Source organism: Leptonychotes weddellii, chromosome 1, assembly GCF_054177405.1.
Source record: "Leptonychotes weddellii isolate Sample4059 chromosome 1, ASM5417740v2, whole genome shotgun sequence".
NCBI lineage: Eukaryota > Metazoa > Chordata > Mammalia > Carnivora > Phocidae > Leptonychotes > Leptonychotes weddellii.
The window spans coordinates 130,619,952-130,641,621 of NC_138369.1; the positions used below are offsets into that span (position 1 = coordinate 130,619,952).

A 21,670-nucleotide genomic window follows, 5' to 3' on the forward strand; every position below is an offset into this window, starting at 1 on the left:
GATGATGAAGAGAAGTTTCTCCCAAAGATTCAAAGACTCCCATCTCAGAGAAGTAGGCCTCCTGGAGAGAGAATTCAATAAAAATTTCTACATCTCTGAAGTCTCCCCTTTGGGGCCCTTGACTTGTCCTTGAACGTCCCAGAATAGCCCAACTCTAGAATGGGCAGGAGTCTCTTGTCCTCTCCCTCCTTGGGGCAATAATCTTCACTTGAAAACCCAAGGCCAGTCACCCTGAGGAACAGGTCCCTGTCTCAGCAGAACCTCTGGAAAGCTCAGGATTAAGGCAACTCTTTGCTCCTTTTATCGATGTCTTGCGTTATTGCTGGAGTTTACATCTGCTGTCTTATTCAACTATTCATTCAACAATGCAAGACACTGTGCAAACAGGGAATAAGACATACAAAATTCCTATGCACATGGAGCTTACATTTTAGTAGAAGAGTCAGACAATAAATTAATAACTATTTATTATATCTTTCTTATTTCAGTTCTGTATAAAATATAGCTGAGAAAAGCGTAGTATGTGATGGGCCTGGGAAACACTACTTATAAAAGAGAAGTCATGGCAGGCTGACCCCTGAAGTCAGGAATGAGACCTGAGCTTATCCCTGAATGAAGTGAAAGAGTAAACATGTGGCTGCAGGCAGGAAGAAGCTCCAAGGTAGAGGGGACAGCAGGGGCAAAGACCACAAGGCAAGAGTGCCCTTGGCGGGTTCAAGAAACAGCAAGAAGCCCAGGGTGACTGGAGCAGATAAGTAGGTGGTAGAGGCTGAGATCTGAGAGGTAACTGGGGTCCAGACCATGTAGAGCCTTGTAAGCCATGGTAGGGGATGTCAGCTTGTATCCTGAGAAGGATAGGAAGACATTAAAGCATTTTTGAGTAAAGGAGTGACACAATATGATATGTCCTACTCTTGGCAAGAACATTCAGGGGCATTGTGTTGAGAATGGACCATAAGGGAACAGAGGTAGGAGCAGGGAGACCAGGTAGGAGCTACAAGAATAGTCCAGGCAGGACTGATGGCAGCATGGACCAGGGTGGTGGCCGTGGAGGTGGTAACAAGTGGCCAGATTCTGGATATATGTTGAGGGTAGAGCCAAAAGGACTTACTGATGGAAATCTTTTAGCTCTTGCTCATTTGTGGGCCTCTGGCTGTGTCAGGCACTCCGACCTCTGCTTTTTGTAATGTTCCCTTCCCATATGCCTACCTGGTCCTGACCTCTCAGTTCTCAAACTCGTCTGTATGTCCTTGATCAGTCTCTGTCCCTTATCCGGTACTCCTGGCTGGCTACCACTCATGCCCCAGAATGGCATATGCAACGTTACTGCTGCATATTATTATCAATATTTTATATTTGTGTCATGCTTTACAGTTTAAGCCCTTCTGTGTATATTATCTCATCTGACGTGCTAGGTTTCATAGACCATTTCATGCTTTTCATTTGGCCCCGGGAGACCTCAAAGAAGAGGCATGAGTCAGCTTTGGCTGAATTTCAGACAAATTAACTCTTTGGCAGCTGCAGACCTGTCAGAGAGCAGGCAGTGGCTACATGTGAATATGTAAGAGTGTGTGGGTAAACTGAGCCACAAGGCTCAAGGGGTATACACCAAGAGGGCCCAGCAAATAACCTGAGGGCAAGGAACATGATGACAGAAGGCCTTAGAGAGCAGTGGACTGAAGCCAGAAAAGAGGTACCAGGGCTGTGGGCAGAGAATCAGGAGTGAGGAGGAAGAGGGAAGTCTGGGGCCCAGGGGGTTTATGGTTAAGAGAGAAGGTTGAACCAGGCCAGTGCCCGCCACAAGTCAGAAATCTGAGTGGTCAGCCAGGCCCTGTGGATCAGCTCAGAGCAGGTTTTTAGAAGGGACCCAGTTGATGGGCTACTGGTGAGAAGAGCCAGCATTGTGCATCAGGACAAGGCCGAGAAAGCCTCAGTTGCAGGCAGCCAAGGAGCTTCCCTAGGTTTTTCTGTTGAATTGAAGCCAATTCCCCAAACATAGCTGATTCGAGACCAGTGGGCAAAGGCAAATAGGGCACCTAGAAAGGTTGGGGTGGGGAGCTAGGAGCAGGGAGTAAAGACAGATACTCCTCTCTGGATCCTTCTGACATTGAAGAGAAGTCTTCACCTCCAGTTCCACAGGCTCATTATCCAGTAGTTTTTGAGTTTGACCCCTGGCTATTGTCAGTTGCTTTATCTCTTCACCTACAGCCAGTGATTCTCAATCTGGTTCTCAACCTTGTACCTATTTCCTGGGCTCTACTCCGCACAGTTAAATCAGAGTCTAGGACAGTGGGGTCCAGATGGGGTTTTTTCCAAACTTCCCCAGGGGACTACAGTGGGCAGCCAGGGTGAGGACTGCTGCTTTAGCCACGTGCACCAGTTGCCCTGCCGCCCCCTTCCAAAGTATCTTCCTCTTTCCTTAGGACAAGTTTAATGCTGACAGTGGTGCCAAGAGCAAGGATTCATAAATGGATATGGAGCAGATCAGAAAATAAAATCTAATCCTCCTACTGAGTTGGAAGAAAAGCAAAATTCCACCCACATGGATGTTTGGGGAGATACAAACACTGCATCCTGTTCAACTTGATTTGTAAGAATAGGTCTGGCTGGTGATATATGCAATATTTTACAAGTATAGGTTTCCTCAGAAGCCCTGCCTTAGGAATCCCAGTGTTGACAGCAAACATAGGATCACATTCATTCTCGTCAGGGAGGAACACATTTTAGTTGCTTTACCTCCACCTTTAGGATTAGAACCTCAGAAAAAAAGATGCTCAAGGTCAGGTGGAATGTGAAAGATCATCCAGTCCACTCGTTTCTGGAATTTAGTATGCATCACCTGAGAACCTTGTAAGCAGCCTGGCTTCCAGGCCCACTCGTAATGGAACCCATTGCTTTCACCCCCTCCCTTCCAAGGGTTGTTCAGCTTCTGCTAGAGTCATGTCCTATAGGGCTCCTGCAGAGAGCCTTACCAGTTCTGCATCCTTGCTACCCAAACTGTTCCAGGTTGGCAACAGATGCTGTGGCATGCTTAATATCCTTATTTATCCAACAAGTATGTATCAGCACTCCATTCCTTTTTATGGGCAAATAACATTCCGTTATATGCATATACCATATTTTGCTTATCCATTCATCAGTTGATGGACAATTTGGGTTATTTCCACCTTTTGGTTATTATGAATAATGTTTCTATAAACACTTGTGTACAATGTATGGACATTCTGTGTGAACATATGTTTTCATTTCTCTTGGGTATATACATAGGAATTGAATCACTGGAACATATGGTGACTCTATGTTTAACTGTTTGAGGAACTGCCAAACTATATTCCAAAGTGGTCACACCATGTTACACTCCTTCAGTGTATGAAGGAGTGTAAGAGGGTTTGGATTTCTCAATGTCCTTGCCAACATTTGTTATTATCTGACTTTTTGATTATAATCATTCTGATGGGTGTAAAATGATATCTCACTGTGGTTTTGATTTGCATTTCCCAGATGACTATCAATGTCAAGCATCTTTTCATGTACTTATTGACCATCTGTATATCTTCTTTGAAGACATGTCTAAACTGATCCTTTGTCCATTTTTTTTTTTTTTTAAGGAAGCTCTATGCCCAGCATGAGGCTTGAACTCATGACTCCAAGATCAAGAGTTGTATGCTCTACTGACTGAGCCAGCCAGGTGCCACTCCTTTGTTCATTTTTTAATTAGGCTGTCTTTTCTTATTGAGTTGTAAGAATTCCTTATATATTCTATATACAAGTCCCTTATCAGATAAATGGTTTGCAAACACTTTCTCCATTCTGTGGGTTATCTTTTCACTTTCTGGATTATATCTTTTGAAGCACAAATTTTTTTAATTTTGATGAAGTCCAATTTATTTGTTTTTAATTTAATGTGAGGAAAGGGTCCAACTTCATTCTTTTGCATGGGGCTATCCAGTTGTCCCAGCACCATTTGTTGAAAAAACTATTCTTTCCAAATTGAATGGTCTTGGTACCTTTGTCAAAACTCAGCTGACTACAGACATACGGGTTTATTTATAGACTCTCAATTCTGTTCCATTGATCTATATGTCTATCCCATGCTGGTACCATACTGTCTTGATTACTATTGCTTTGTGGAAAGTTCTGAAGTCAGGAAATAGGAGTCCTCCCACTTTTTCAAGACTGTTTTGGCTATTCTCGGTCCCTTGTAATTCCATGTGAATTTGAGAATCAGCTTCTACAGGCCAGCTGGGATTCTGATAGAAATGTGCTGAATCTGTAGACTGATTGCCATTTTAACAATAAAGTCTTTCATTCCATGAATATGAGATGTTTTATTTAGCTCTTTAATTTCTTTCAACAATGTTTTTGTGGTTTTCAGAGTACAAGTAGTACACCTCTTTTGTTAAAAGTTTCCCAAGTATTTTATTCTTCTTGAAGCTATTGTAAATGGAATGTTTTTCTTAATTTCATTTTCAGATTGTTCATTTTAAGTATGTAGGAATACAATTGATTTTTGTATATTGATTCTGTATCCTGCAACCTTACTGAACTCATTTACTACTTCTAATAGTTTTTTAGTGGATGGCTTAGGATTTTCCTTATGCAAGGTCACATTATCTAAGAATAGAGATAGTTTTACTTCTTCCTTTCTAGTTTGGATGCTTTTTCTTTTTCCTGAATAACTGCCCTGGCTAGAACCTCCAATATTGAATAGAAAGTGACAAGAGCAAACATCTTCGCCTTGTTCCCAATCTTAGGTGGAATGTATCCAGTCTTTAATCATTAAGTATGATATTAGCTGTTGGTTTTTCACAGATAGCAGTCCTTTAACAGGTTGAGAAAGTTCTCTTCTATTCCAATTTAGTTGCTTTTATTATGAAAAGGTGTTGGATTTTGTTAAATCCTTTTTCTAAGTCTACTGAGATTATCATGTGGTTTTTGTTTTTTACTCTACTGATGTTAAACCAACCTCACAATCCTGGAATAATTCCCATTGGTCATGGTATACAATTCTTTCTATATGTTGCTGTATTTAGTTTGCTGGTATTTCATTGGAAATTTTTGCATCCATACTCATAAGCAATATGGGTCTGTACCTTTCTTTTCTTGAGTGATGTTTTTGTCTGGTTTTGGTTTCATGATATTTCTTTTTTTAGAGGGACAAAGAGAGTGTGTGAGAGGCAGAGGGAGAGAGAGAATCCCAAGCAGGGCCCACACCCAGTGTGGAGCCCAACATGGGGCTCGATCTCATAAACCCGAGTTCATGACCTAAGCTGAAATCGAGAGTTGGACACTTAACTGACTGAGCCACCCAATAGTGACTCCAATTTCTTTTTTATTTCTTCTTTGACTCATTGTGTACTTAGGAGTGTGTTATTTAATTTCCACATATTTGCAAATTTCCCAAATTTCTTTCTGTTGTTGATTTCTAATTTTATTCCATTGTGGTCTGAATTATATTATTTTTATCCTTTCTATTTATTGAGGTTTGTTTTATGACCTAGCACATGATCTATCCCGGACAATTTTCATATACCCTTGGGAAACATGTATGGTCTGCTGTTGTTGGATGGAGTATTCCATGATGTCTGTTAGGTTAATTTGGTTTATAGTCTCTATTTCCTTGCTTCAAGTTTTCTATTTTCTTGCTGATCTTCTGCTTAGTTGTTCTGTCCATTATTAAAAGTGAGAGTGTCAAAGTCTCTATTATTGTAGGGTTGTATTCTCCCTTCATTTCTGTCAGTTTCATTTCTAGTATTTTGGTACTCTGTTGTTAGGTAAATATATGTTTAGATAATTGTTATACCTTCCTAAAGGAATGACCCATAATTTTATCATTACAAAATGTCCCTCTGTATCTCTAGTAACATTTTTTGTTCTAAAGTCTACTTAAAAGTCTGTTATTAATGCAGCCACTCTGGCTTTCTTGTGGTTGCTGTTTGCATAATACATCTTTTTACAACCTTTTACTTCCAATGTATTATAATCTTTGAATCTGAGGTATGTCTCCTATAGACAATCTACAGTTGGATCTTGTTGTTGTTTCTTTTTCTTAAATTCAGGCTGACAATCTCTACCTTTGATTAAAGTGTTTAACCCTTTCACATTTAATATCATTATTGATATAGCTGGATTTATGTCTGCCATTTTACTATTAATCTACATCACATTTTTTATACCTTTATTCTTCCTCTACTGCTTTCTTTTGCATTAGGTGAATATTTTATAATGTAGCATTTTAACATCTTTACTGGTTTTTTTCACTATATTTTCTCAGCTATTTTCTTAACCACTGCTCTAGAGCTTACCATACACATCTTCCCTTATCAGAATCAGCTTCAGATGTAATTAATTCCAGTGAGTAAAAATGTTACTCCTATACTGCTTTATTCCCTTCCTTCCTTTCTGTGATATTATTATTATATACATTACACCTATAAATGCTACAAACTTAAAGTTAGATTGTTATATTATCTATTTTATACATGTCTTTTAAAGAAGCAGGAACAAGAAAAAAGTATAAGTATATATTTATAGCTTTTGTTATATTAACGTCCTTATTTATCATTTTTGGATCTTTTCATTTGCTCTTGTGGATTCAAGTTACCATATGAAGTAATTTCCTTATTCCAATACAGCTTTGTTTCCACTCACCGCTTGTGCTTTACTGGCACATATATTTCTGTATGTTACAGGCCCAATAGCACATTATACACATTTTATACAATTAATTTTTAAATCAACTAAGAGAAAAAGAAATATGCATTATATTGTCTTTTATAGTTACATAATTACCTTTACTGATACTGTCTTTTTGTGTGGATTCAAATTACTGTTTAGGGTCTTCTTTTATAATTTCTCATAAAGTGTCTGCTGGCAACAACTTTTCTCAGTACTTGTTTAGCTGAGGATATCTTTATTTCACCTTCATTATGAAGGCTAGCTTTGCTGGATATAGGATTCTTGGTTGACAGTGTTTCCTTTGAGCACTTTGAATATATTATCTCACTTCTTCTGGCCTCCATTGTTTCTGATAAGAAATCAGCTATTAAACTTATTGGAATTCCCTTGTGACAAGTCAGTTTTCTTATGCTGCTTTCAAGATTTTCTCTTTGTCTTTGCTTTCAGTATTTTTTAGAGGGGGGAGGGGCAGAAGGAGAGGGAGGAGAGAGAGGGAGAGAGAATCTTAAGCTCCACGCCCAGTGTGGAGACCCACATGGGGCTTGATCTCAGGACACTGAGACCATGACCTGAGCTGAAATCAAGAGTTGGATGCTTAACCAACTGAGCCATCCAGGTGCTCCTGCTTTCAGTATTTTTACTATGATGTGTCTGTTTGTAGGTCTCTTTGCAGTTATCTGACTTAGAGCTTCCTAAGCTTCCTGGCTGTGTAATGTTTGTTAATGAATTTGGGAAGATTTCAGCCATTATTTCTTAAATATTTTTTATTCTATTCTCTCTCTCCTCTCCTTCTAGTACTCCCATTATGCATATGTTGGCATACTTACTGTTATACCATATTTTTCTGAGGTCCTGGTTTTTTTCATTCCTTTTCTCTCTATTCTTCAGATTATATAATTTATATTGATCTATTTTCAAGGTTGCTAATTCTTTCTTCTGACAGTTCAAATCTACTGGTGAGCTTTTCTAGTGAATTTTTCATTTCAGTAATTGTATTTTTCAACTCCAGAATTTCCTTTTGGTTCACTTTTATAATTTCCAACTCTTCACTCTGTTTAAGGAGACATTATCATCAAACCTTCCTTTACTTCTTCAATCATTGTTTCCTTTAGCTTCATTTTTTTATGTAAGATCAATTAGCCAACTTATAGTACATCATTAGTTTCAGATGTAGTGTTCAATAATTTATCAGTTTCATTAAAAAAACATTTATAATGGATACTTTGAAATTTTTGTTAAATCTGACATCTGGTCACTCTCACCAGCAATTTCTGTTGCTTGCTCTTTCCAGTGTATGCTTTTTATCTGTTTTTTTTTTTTTCTTTTTTTCCTGGTTATATTTTTTTGTTCCTTTGCATGTCTTATAATTTTGGGGGGGAAACTGGACATTTTGGATAATACATTATAGCACTCTGGGTCCTAATCTCCTACTTCTGGGGCTTGTTATTTTTATTTATTTGTTTTGTGACTGGCTGGACTATTTTAGTGAAGACTATTTCCACTTCAGCTCCCACAGTGGGTGACCTCAGATGTTGTTCCCCAGGTGGTACTGCCTTGGGTATTCCCATGGTCACCCTGGGATGACAGTGGTCTTGGTAGTGCTCTCTTTAATTTTCTCTGACCACTTGTAGCTATTAAATTCCACTAATTGCCAGGTGATTATTCTATTATTTTCGACAATGTCCTGGGGCATAAAAATGCTCCACAGACCTATCCAACCAAATTTAGTCTCCTTTGAAGGGAGAGTCTGTGAGGTCTGTGTTTGAGATTTGTTCTGTACCCAAAGGGTCTCTTTCCCCAGTTCTCTCTAGCACACTAGCCTGCCTACTATTTATCCTGTATCTCCAATGACTCTACCAATCTTCTCCCAATTGCTTTTCACCAGAATCTCCTTAAGGGTATGTTTGAGACTGCTGTTGGCTTAAACTTCTCCACTCTCTGTTGCAAATGAGGTCAGTTCCCTTGGGAAAAGACTTGGACCTCTCTGTTTTAGTTCTAATGCTTCCACCCACAGGGAAAATCTCTGAGCTATGGCTCTGGGGCTGGAGTTAGGGACAATGGTGTACTTCCTGAGTGACACCCCACCCCCCAACTTTAGCAGCTGAGAATTCAGTGAGTAGGATGAGCAGCCTCAGGCTTCAGTTTGCCTCTCCCAGCACGGAACCTCTGCCTTACAAGCTGCGGAAAGGGAGACTGGGGCCCTAGGACTCTCAGCAGTGTTGCACCTATGGTAGAGCCTCTATTCCATGAGTAGGAGCTAGGCAGAAGAAGGCATTCCCCCTGCTTGGCCACACTCACCCAGAGCTTAGCTTCAGCAACAGGTAGCTTGGGACAGGATAAGAAATGTCCAGTGATGACAGTCCTTCAACTGGGAGTTGGGGGCCCTGTGTTCTTGGTTGCACCAGTTTGGAGGGCAATTTCATCTTACTGAACTGGGAAGGGAAAGGGAGAGAGTGGGTCTTGGTTCAAATACCACAGACTCAATGTTCTTATTGAGTTTTAGTAGATTTTCTTGAATAAACATTTCTTCATTTGCTGAATGCACTTAGGACCATTTCCAGAGACTTTAAATAGTGTTGTAAAATAATTTTCCCCAAAAAATAATTAAATTAAACAATTTTTACCAGTTTCACGGGAGAGTGGGTCTGTGGAGCTTCTCATGTTATCATGCTGTAAGTGGACTGTCTTTCAGACCTTTGATGTTTTATTTTAGGGAGTGACTGTTTCATACTTATAGATTCCACAGAACAACAGTCCTCTAACTTCAATGTGCATATAAATCACCTGGGGGAACTTGTTAAAAATGTAAGTTCCTAGGCCCCCATCCTCCAGAGATTATGATTATCTATGACTAGGGTGGGGGCCAAAAGAAATATGCATTTTTAGCAAGCTCACTACATGATTCTTTTTTAATATTAATTTATTTGAGAGAGAGAGAGCTTGTGCGAGTTGTGGGAGGGGCAGAGGGAGAGAGAATATCCTCAAGCAAACTCCCCACTGAGCACAAAGCCCCATGTAGGGCTCAATCCCAGGACCCTGAGATCATGACCTGAGCCAAAATTAAGAGTTGGATGCCCAGCCAACTGAGCCACCTAGGCACCCCTCACTATGTGATTCTTTGAAAAAAATTGTGCTATAAAGATAAATGAACACCAGATAAGATAGATTTCTTTTTCTTCCTTCTCCTTCTCCTCCTCCTCCTCTTCTTCTTCTTCTTCCTCATCTTTTTCTTCTTTAAACAGGTTCTATGTTTACTAAGGTGCTTTGCAGCTATGGCAGGATCAAATACTGGCTATTTAAACACCACAATAGTGTGTGTATATGTGTATTTACATTGAAATCTAGAAACATTGTTATTATAAAAAGTGCTCTGTGTTTGGGGTTGGGAAAGTGCTACAGAATCATGGTTTGGGAATGCCAAGCATCAAAGATGACAGATGACCCCAGAGCAAGGCTTCTCAAATTGGGGTCAGGAGACCTGCCTCAGGATCTTTATTTCTCTTGTACCAGATTTGACTTTTCCTTTGTAATTTTCCCTCAAAACAAAGAGAAAGGACACCATAGTCTTTGCTGCAATTGATCTGATTTACACACAAATGGCAATATGTGCCTCTGGTGAACAAATTAATAGGATTAAAGCAGCTATCAAACATGCTATAGCAGAAAGGATTCCTACCACCCAGCTGCACATGGTTATCACTAATGTGAATCCTCACAGTCATAATAATAGAAAATGAACACCATTTCATATTTTAGAACTCTAGAAAGAAGCCATTAGCAATTAATTTTTTTCCCAAAGAACCAGCTAATTAGAATTGTAAATAAGACTGCATTACGTTTGGATTTACTCCTGTGTCTTTTTCATGAAGAAATAGAACATGGATGGCTACATGATTGTTACATTGCATATTACAGCTCAACCCTACTTTCATCTGTCCACACTCCCATCAGAGAAGAGCACACTCAGAGGAAAGAGAATTTGTGAGAACAGATTCCACAACAACAGGCACAATTAAGCAAGAGAAGGGCCTCCAAGAGCTCAAGAAACCTGGCTTTCTGCGGCACTGTAAGAAGCCTGAGAATATTTTCCTACTAGGTTTAGTAGGAAGGATGATATTATTATTAGTATTAGTATTACCATTATCATTGCTGTTGTTATTTTGAAGATCAAAAAACTGGAATTTCCCAGTGGGAATTGTAAAAAAAAAAACATGTTATGGCAAAAATCCAAAGATCAACCAATTTCAACCTTTTTCTTTCAGAGTTGCTCATGTACTTTTACTCTGTAGGGTATCACTCCCACACTCTTGGTGTGCTAATAATTGATGGCCTTTATTGGTACCAATTCACTGTTAGAACTTAGGAAATTTCTGGCTTTTCTTCCATGATTTAATGATATGCAATTATTTCTCAGTAGTGGTCACCTCAGCTGGAGTTGGGTCTTTAACCAGCATATAAAATTAGACACATGAAAACAAAACTTAAAAACCAGATAAATTACAAGTTGATTAATTTTATTTATAAAACAATATACCTAGGAATTCTTTAATTATAAGTTCTTTGATCCATCAGAGAGTTAATTCACAGACCGTTAATTACTATCAATAAAAGAACAATGAGCTTTAAGTCAGGGTTGACTGTCAATTAAAAATGTACCTGACTCCCCATTTAAATTGAGTTCCTTTTATTATACTCTATCATAGCATACCTTACTCTTCCAACATAACACTTATTGGTTTATAATTATATATTTATTTGTGAGATTATTTATTAAACATCTGTCTCTCCACTGAACCCTCCATGGAGCAGACCATCTCTCTTTTATTCACCACCATATGCCCAACATCCAGCACAATATCTGATCCTTAATTATTTGTGAAATGAATACATGAAGAAATCATGAAGTTCTTAAGATCTTAAACTGGGGCGGCTGATTGATAGGCTTTAGGATACTCTTGAATCCCCTGAAATTATCTAAAAAAAAATGTGTTCATTTACATATTACTCTGAGGAGAGGACTCACAAGCTTCATTAGATTTCAAGGGGTCTGTGACCTCCCCAAAAGGTATGGAATGGAATCACTGGCCTATTTCAGCAATGAATACCAAAAGAACTTACCTATAACCTGAAACAAAGCACGCTACAGGTACATTTACATGGACAGATTTGTGGGTGTATGTATAGGTGGGTATATAACTTCCAAGAACAGAAACAGAAATGCCTCAGTGAATTTACAGAACAATCCACATCCCCACTTGCCCTCAGTAGCAGATCATTCTATAGTCACTGGGCTCCAGCAGTAGCTGCTTGCATTCATCTGTTTCTTGGCAGCAGCATCCATCACTCAGGCCAGAGAAAAGGAGTCTGTAATTCCCTCCTTTCACCTGTTTGGGATGCTGACATCCCTCTTTGTGGGAGTTGCTTTTAATAACAAACCTGTAAACCTACTGGTTAACAAAGACACAGAGCCCAGGCAATTTGATCAAACAACCCTGGGGTTTCCCTTGCCTCGCCCTCCAGCCAGAGAGGAGAGCCAGCCTAATCAGTACAAGGAGGCCTCTGCAAGCGACATGCCTTCACAGTCGGCCATGGGAGACTACGAGATGCGCTGAACAAGCTAACTGGCTATTGTATATTAAATCTCCTCTTCTCTCTCTCCCAGCTCCACAAGATGTTTCCCTTCAGTAAAGTTTCTCCCTTGTGTTTTGTCCTGAAAATGGAAACTTCAAAAGTAAATTTGTCAGGAGGAAGGTTTTTGTTGTGCCATTAACAATCAGCGATCCATATTAACAGAGAAGAGCAGCGGTGTGGATAACTCAAAGCCAACCGCTCTATTTAGCTTTGTAGTTCATTGTTTTGAGGGGCTTCGTGACAGACTTACCTCCCTAATTATGTTTGTCTTCGCTTCTTATTAAAATGAGTCTGTCTGCCTTAGGGCCAAGCAGTTGGGTGACATGAAGAATCTGACACAGAATTTGTCAAATGCACCAGGGGAAGTCCACAAGGTACCCAGATAATCAAACTTGACTAGATTTGAGTTCACATTCTTAATCACCTGTGATCAATTGCTTTGCTTCTCTGCGACTAAAGTGAGCCAGGGATGAGACGTAATTATAGGAGACTGGGTGGAAGGAAATGAGTCTTTACATTTAGATGAAGATACAAGTCTGTTGTAGGCAAAAACTGATAACAAAATCATGTTGATCTTTTCCCTGCCTGGTCCTACAACCTTCTATTCTGCGGCCACAGTTAGCTTTCTCTGCTAATTTCGTGATGCTCGTCTCTACCTTCCACCCTGCTACGGTTCCCTGGCCTAGTCATCAGGGCTATTCACAGATGCCCTACGTTCTCCTCCCCAGCACATGGTAGGACCATATATCTCCACCCAGCAAGTTCGATGTGGCCGTATGCCTGGCGTCAGCTAATGAGGTGTGAGTGAATGTGGCATGTGTCACTTCTCTAAGTGGAGGCTTCAGAGCCAGCCTGTATGGGGCAACCAGCAGCATCTGAAGCAGCAGCTGCTCGGTCAGCCTGAGTCCTGGGTGCCGGTGATGAGCAGAGCTTCTACCAGCCAGTGATGGGCATGTGATAGGCCCGAGATATAAATCCCTGCTGCTTTAAACCACTGAGATATTAGAGTTCTCAGTTAACTCAGCGTTTCTCTATCACTGCACATATCAAGCTGCACCACGATTGGGTTATTGCCCCAACTAGATACCGAACAACTTAAGGCCAAATTTGTTTCTTCTTCAGTACATGAAGTCTAGTACATACTGTATTTAAAACAACCTGGTAGAAAATGAAATTCTCTTGCTTTTTGGCCTCTGTGATTCTCCATGTTTACATTTTTCTAACACTTGTCTCCCTCTCAGCACCACTGGTTCAAATAAGAAGGTGTCTTTGGTGTTCAGATATATGGGGAATGGTGGAGCTATTCTTTTGGACAAGGAGCACAAGTAAAAAGAGTGGGCAGAAAAACAGAGGGAGGTAAGTTGAGGCATAATTAGGCTATAGGCATCTGAATACAGCGGGTTCTAAGGGCAGACATGATTTTGAAAAAAAGTCTTGGGGCAACCATATGGAAAAACAGTATCCCAAAGTGTTAGGTTTACAAGGGGTCACAGGTTTTATTCGGACTAGACTTCTATATCACCATCATCACTACCATTATCATACCAATATTAACTGATAATCTACTATGTACCAGGCACAACTCCAACTGACTTATAATTGACTCATGGGATCCTCACAACAACCTTAGAAGGTAGCTATTATTTCCATTTTATGAGTGAAGAAACTGAAGGCCAGAGAAGTAAATTCCCTATGACCACACAGCTAGCAAATATTCCTGTGAATTCAGTGTCCACTTGAACACTCTTCAACCTGGGGACTTCACTAACCCCCAATGCATCCCATCTCCCTGAGCCATCTTGCCTCCCCCTCCAAGTGCACTCCCCTAGATGGTCCCTCCTAGACCGACACAAAGCAATTCTAGCCTTCTCTCTCCAAAGGCAGCCCTTCCAATATCTAAAGGCAGCAACTGCATGTCCCTTAAGGCTCCCCTTCTCCAGTATAAACAGCCCTGATTCACTCAACTATTTCCAATGAAACATTTCCAGTGAGCCTGAGGTCCCTCTCCATCCCAGCTCAGTGACTCACATGTGCTAGGGACCAAAAGATGTTGGTTAAATCAACAGAGTGGAACCGGCAACTATCCCTTACCGTCCTGTGCTGAGCAAATGCTTTCTACAACCCCAGCACCTTCCTTTCACCAAGTAAAGCAGAGTCCGGAGGCAGAAATGGGCCATAATCTGCTATAGGCACAGCTGGCTGGCCACATGTCCTGCACACATCCCCATGGAGTGCTAAAGAGTCCTCCTGTTCAGAGTCCCTCCCTCTTACTCAGGTCTCAAGTTTGTTTCTACCCCTCCCTCCTCCTTCTACCCCACCCCCGCTCCCCCACCCCCACCGTCCTGCCTCCAGAGGCAGTGCTGAGAACAGGCCCCCCACTCACCATGGAGTTCATGGCGAAGTGATTGTGCTGCGTCTGGAGGTCTAGGGCATGCTGGTAGCTCACGCCAATCTCCGTGTGGCTCTGGAGGAATAACTCCTTGTTGTGGCTTATCCAGTCAAACATCTAGAGGGGATGAGAAGGTAGACAGTAGTCAGAAGGGCCATGGGTCCAACAGTACAAAACTTTCAGAGCTACTGGAAGGAAAAAAAGAGTGCTCCTACTGGTGCTCAGTGAGAACCAGTCATCATTCTCAGAGTGGGGGTGGCCCACAGCCTGGTGTCCCAGGAAAGCCCTCACTTTTAGCGTAAGGATGTATCATCAGCCTCTGTGTTACCCTATAGAGCCTAAGGGAGAAAGAGAAAATGAGTAAGAGAATCACTGAGATGGCAGAAGCAGCTGTTTGTATTATCCCTATCTACTTCCCCTTTGTAAAAACATTTAGAAAGCCTCAAAAGGGCCCCATGTTTGCTTTAGGGACAAGTGCTGAGGACACAACCTGGAGGCTGAATCCATTCCCTACTGCACTAGAAGAAGAGAGAAATCCTTGTTGGAAGCAACAGGGCACCCTAACATGCCCTGTCCCATATCACATCGCCCAGCCACACACATTATTGAATCGACTCTAGAATAAGCCACCTTTTCTTATAACTCCGTAGTCTCCCAATTCCAGGGTTTCTGCTATAATCTGTCAGGAACCAGAAGAGGAGGATTTTAAGGTTAGGCTGAGTTCTGACTGGCACAGTGGGCACTGAGCTATTTTCCTCCCCTTAGCTCTGTACCTTGTTTTTTTGTTTTTCTTTGTTTGTTTAGGCTTCTACCTATCTCCCAGGCAGCCCACACACGTTAAGGGGAGCTCACCAGAACCACAATTCCAAGGGAGGGATCACTCTAAGGGTTATCCATCCTCAGGACACCAGAGCTAAGCTAATCAGTGTAGGACATTTCCCAGCCAATGGAATTGTCTCAGAAATAGGAATGCTATCTGATTCAGTACAATAAAACATGGGAGGATGCTTGCCTGGAAGCTTCTGGGAAAACAGAACCCTACTTCTTTAGATATAATTTCTCTCCCTCTGATACTATCATTGTGACCCTGAGCCTCAAATTGTTGCAGCCATTCTGCTGGCAGCTTAAGGGTGAAGCCATGAGCAGAGAAAGGGTGTAGCCAAAAGAATGGCAGGAAACAGGCAGATCCCTGACTGAGTTTTGCCTGATCTCTGCCTTGTCTCTGGACTTCCTTAGTATCTGAGCCAAGAAATCCTCTTTATCATTCAAGTGCAGTTAAGTGATATAGCCAGGAAAGGTGTGAAGCCTTTGGAAAAGAGGACTGCTCTACTTGAACTGGGGACGGGCTCAGCTGCAGAGTAGAGCATGGAGGAGAGAAGCTCCAGCCTTCCTGGAGGCAGAACCCCAGACTCATTTATTATTTCCCTCCAAACAGCAAAGTGACTTTACTTTTTCAGTTATGGTCAACCAACACTTGCAGGACACTTGCTATGTGTCAGGCACTGTCCAAGGCAATGGAAAAGCAAAAGTGACTAAATGGTTCTTGAGCTTAAGTGGTTTAAAGACCAATGTGGAAAGCAGACAAGGGTTCAGATATAATGTTAGTACAACATGGCGTAGGACTTGGAAAAAATCACGGCTTGAAAAAAAAAATCCATCAAGATAAAGTCCCATATGTTCTACCAAGCTAGCACCCACCCTTAATGGAGTGGGGACAAGGAAGAGCAGAGAAGGCTTCCCAGAGGTGGTGTCACCTGAGTTGAGCCCAGCTGAAGTAGGAATTAGCTAGGTAGAGGAAATGAGAGGGATGTGAGCTCCAGGCAATGGGGAGACCAAAGAAGCAGAACGTGGGGCAGCCCAGTGTGTGGAGGGCTCTGAAAGCATCCCAGCTGTACCTCTGAAGTCTGACGTGAGGAGAAGATAGGGCTGGAGAGGTAGCCGGGACAGCTGACCATGGAGAGCCCTGGAGATAGGCTTTAGGAAACCTGGACCATATTCTGTGGGCAGCAAGCGGCATGGAAGGTTTTAAGCCAAGCAGTGAAGTGTGATGTGAGCTTTGATCGCAGTGTGGGATGTGGACGGGAGGGGCAGAGAGAAGGGTTAGGAGGCTGTCGCAGTAATCCTGGTGAAGGGTGGGGTGGGAACCTGGAAGCCTGACTTAGAGGCGTGGCAGGGGAGTCTGCAAAGCAGGGAAGCTTGAGAGCTCCTAGGAAAGGGATGAAGACTCACAGTTGTTTGGGGGAGGGAGGGTGAGGAAGAGCTAAGGAACAGCCAAGTGTCTGGCATGGCACCTTGGGTCCTTGTAGGAAAGTTGCCACCGCAGCTGCTACCTAAAGAGGAGGATAAGAAGCTGGGATGGGAGTCAGGAGATAGTGAGTTCTGTTTTAGATGTGCCAAGTTTGAGAGGCTTACAAGAGTTTCAAGCAGAGGTGCGCTGTGGGCAGTGAGACTATGTGCCCGGAGGTCAGGTGAGAGACATCAAGGCTGTGACAACTTAAACGTAAGTATAAACCCATCACTTTCTGAAGGCAAACATGCATGATTTGGAGGTGATTCTCCCTTTTGCATTACCCGCATCACACCCAGCTACCTATCTGGATAATAAAGAAAGGATGAAAGTATCACTTTTCACTTTCGAGTATCCGAGGATGTTTCCGGCTGGGGGCTCCTGTAGAGGCTGGGTCAACATCTGCTGTGTGCACTATCCTGGATCAGCCAGCTGCAGTCAGTCCCATGGGGACTTCCCGCCCCCAATTATTATTAAGGACAAAGGAAGTGTAGAGGAGTGTAGAGGAATCTTATTCTGTAATTTTTGATCTTTAAAATTCTGCCTCTCAACCCCATTTTAAAATAATTTCTCATCTCTTTTCTTTATTGACAAAAGAATCAATAAAGTTAATGAAAATCTGAAACGCCTGAAGTCCATGGAACTTGTGATGAAAAGCACTCACTCCGTATACTTTCTTGGATATCCCAGTGGCCAAGAAGTGACCTTCCCTGTATTTTCTGTTCGATGACTCTCTAGATATGCAAATTAGCAGTGGAGTTACGTGCTAGCCCCAGAATGATGAGATTGCCTGGTGCCTGGTCTGGGCTACAGAGCAGGGATTGCTGGACGGGGGCCAGTTAGGGTGGAAAGTGAGAGAAGGGAGCTAAAGGACAGGCAAGAGGAGGGAGCACCGGAGGAACTGTGCACCTTTCTGAATGAGCTTCTCGCGCAACGTCAGCGCCCAGGCCATTCAGCCAGATTCTGCCTCCACCTTGGAGCATCCCAGCAGCTCTCCAGGGGCCGGGGATTCTGGCAAGATCAACTGTGCTGGAGGCAGTGCTCCAAAGAGGTGACACATATCTCAGGAAGAAAGAAAAAGACTTAGTCTGGGGATCAGATGGTCCCATGTGATATCAGAATCTAGAGTCTCTCCAAGAGACAGTCTCAAGTCTTCTCTGGGCCTGAGTCTACTGCCTAATGGTATACGACTCGCACCCTTGCGAGCCTGGCCTTCTGCAACGGTCACGGTCATTTCTGTTGCATTCAGTGCCTCTGGCAGTGGAGAGAATGCGTGTGCATATATGCACACGTGCATGTGTGTGTGCACTCAGGGGCATGTGTGCACCGAGCAGGATGAGGTCTAGGCTGGTTCCAGGCTTGGTTCTGTCACTAATTCCCTATGAGACTATGGGCAAGTCTCAGTTCTGGGTTCCTCCTCATTTGCAAGGGATAAGTGGTTCCCAGAAAGGAGGTAAGCTCCTGCTTTAGATTCAAGCACGATTTGGAAACATATGAAATATATATTTTTTTCATTCAGAATAAATAGTTTTAATGAGTCTCCTGCACCAGAAGGTATGTATATTCATTGCTGCAACTTATATTTCTAACCTTTGAAGAAAAGAATGACAGTGAGAAAATTGGCATTATTCGATAGCCAGAGAGAGGCATTTCGTAGTCTCAGCCCTGACATTTGTCTGGTGTGTTAGAGTTCAAAATGTCTGTCAGTGCAAAAAGCATTGTGTCTCGGCTCTTGGCACTAATGCAATAAAGAATTAGAGATTGGTGCCCAAAGTGAAAGCAGAAAACTGTTTTATTAAAGCAACAGTACACTCTCTAGGGGAGAGCAGGCAAGGTTCTGTGAGGGGGAACTGGCCCCTAGGTTGTGTTGGGATTGGATATTTAGTGGGTCTTTCTGGGCTGGGAGGAATGGTGATGTACAGTGGGGTGATCTCTAATGGAGGCTGTTTCCAATCATTTGGGGGACTTCTCTCACAGGCTGGGGGGTGGAGTTTTTGACCCTGATAAGTTTGGTACCAGAACCTTCATGGCAGCCTTTCTCCATGGGGCGGGGCTGGGGTTACCCTGGGGCAGAGGTGGAAGAGGAGAGCATGTTCTACACTCGGGGCTCTTGATCTGTCAGTCCCAAGGTCTTGGAAGCCACAAGGTCAGGATGTTGTGCCCCCAGGCTTCCAATGTGCAACCTATTTATTATCATTGTCCTTGCCTCCAGCTCAGGTCTAACTAATTATCTACTCTATTACTCCCCCTTAAGGACTCTGAAATCTTTCAGGTCAAGGGAAGAGGTTCCTCGGGGCGGTCCTTCCACTGCTCATATGTAGCTTCTACCTAATATGTCCATTCAAACGCTTCATTGCATCCATCAGGACTATTTTATAGATGGGAAACAGGCTCAAAGAAGTGAAGCCCAGGGTCTAGAATTCATTCACTCCACCCAAAGCACATTCACTGAGTGCCCATTGAGCCAGGCTCTTGGGACACTGCCCTGCTTCCTGCACACAGCTATGGGACCTCTTGCGCCTGGGCTCCCCAGGGCAGTTACCCCCTAAAAGGCAGCCATCAGGGCCTATGGGGCTCCAAATGAGGTAATGTGCTATCCTTCACATAGGGCCATTCATTCTCCAATACCCAGCCTGCTCCTCTCCCCTCACCCATGCCCACCAGGGCCTGGGGACACCTGATTCAAACAGTTCCGCTACTCTCGATAAATACTTTTCAGTGAAATGAATGCATGAGTGAGTTGGTCACAGGCTCTGGGGTTGCTAATCCCTAGACCAGCTGGCCCTTTCTAAGCTCCCTTCCAGTCAGGTCATTTTATGATTTGATCTATTTGAATTGGGCTCTCTGGAAGACACCTGAACTAGACTGACCCAAAGATCTAAAGAAAAACACAATAAAACTAAAGAAAATATCTTCACAGTAGTTTCAAACATTTTCATCCGTCTTTTTTTTTTCTTTTTTGAGAGGCTACAAATGGTAGGTTCAACAAAATGTAATAGAACAACAAAATTCCTCCAAGAGGAAAGTTCATGTCTAAATAATGAAATTTTATCTCTTTGTTCAGAAACTAACATAGTTTTGTCTCATTAAGAAGATAGATATTACATGTAAGCTACTTGGGTTTTTATTTTTTTTCTTTTTCATGTTTTGCTTTTAACTAAACTAAGTAATTTTTTTTTAATGCTGGCTAAAACTCAGTGAAAATATAAAAATCTGGTTCTTAATATATAATAAATGATAAAAAGAATCTATTTAAATGCAAATTAGGAAATTAAACAGAAACCTTTTTCCCCTTTTCTTACAAAGATAGGGATGGCTAAAAGGTTATTATTGTTCTATTCTGTTTTTAATGAAGCATAAACTATTTCATAGAGCAAAGAAATTAAATAAGGATCTTGGGCTTATTTTCCTTCATTTGCCAAATTTAGCAATGGCATCTGATTTAGAGTTTAACTTTCAAACCACCTTACCACCTACTGTTAGTATTTTACACTGTCTGCAATTATAGATTATATTCGTTTTAAAGTTGCTCATACTCAGCTCTGATAAGTTGATTAAGAGGATAGAAGGCAACCAATGGATTTTCTTTGCCTAAATATGCACATTCCAATGTCACCTGTGTCTCCTTGACCCTGCTTGTACACAGGAGTGACCCAGCCATAAAAGCTTATGCTGTAAAGAGTGCTAACAACGCCTTGCTGGTGAACCTTGCTACATCTGGGACATGTGGTATGTGGTCAATTCAACAACAAGCTTTTATGTGTGTTCGAGTACACATAAGTTTGGAGAGCCTCCAAATCTTGGGTTCTAGTACAGACTCAGCTGTATAAATTTTGACAAGGTAGTTGACTGGGTTGAGCTTCCATTTCCTTATCTGCAAAATAGGATAACAATTTACACTATTTGGACCATAACGTAATAGTGCTATTCAAATAAAATAATGGTTTTATGCTTTGTTACTCACCTGATAGATTTCAAAATCCATATAGTGAACATATTCTAATATATATATTTCCCTAATGTTTTCATTTAGTGGATTTAAAATTGCAGTAAGTTCACCTTACTGCAAAATCACTGCAGGCTAATAGAAATCACACCTGCACCTCAAATACAAACACATTCTCAGTGCCCCCTCCCCAAGATGCATCCCCACAGCGACCACAAGGTGCTGCCCAGACATGGCCCAGACACCTGTGCATCCTCCCACCTCCTCCACCTTCACATACACAGAGGGGCGCTGGGGGTGCCCTTGCCCACACAGGACCCCCTTTCAGAGTTATGCTTGAGGGCACCAGTGCCCTCCTGACCTCGCAGTGTGGCCCGACCAGGAACTCACTCTCTCCTGCCTTACTTCCAGACCCTCCCTTCCCCATCCTCTCTCCCTTCCCCAACTCTTTCACTATTAGACTCAGTCTCTTTGGCTCTTCAAGGTTTTTCACTCAGGAGAGACTCCTATTAAAATGCATTATTCCTGCAGCCCCCCCTGGAATTAGTTTATTGTGGATACAGAAACAGCTCAGTGAGAAAGCAAGGCCCTTTGTGAGCATGACCCAGGGGTGAGATCCAAACTGAGGTGGCAGAGGAGTCCAGGTCAGGAGAGGTACAAAGGGAGAGGGAATGAGAAGTGCGAGGGAACCGAAGACTAATTTCTTCACCTTACGGTTCTGCAATCACATGAACTCTAA

At 42.1% G+C, this 21,670-nt stretch overlaps 1 protein-coding gene across 1 annotated transcript in view; it reads right to left on the reverse strand.

Moving 5' to 3' along the window:
- Positions 1–21,670, reverse strand: part of KALRN (kalirin RhoGEF kinase) — a 535,107-nt gene that overhangs the window by 354,628 nt on the left and 158,809 nt on the right. The window contains exon 6 of the mRNA XM_081815029.1: positions 14,693–14,815. Coding sequence (XP_081671155.1) covers positions 14,693–14,815 — 123 coding nt within the window. The remainder of the gene's footprint in view (positions 1–14,692; positions 14,816–21,670) is intronic.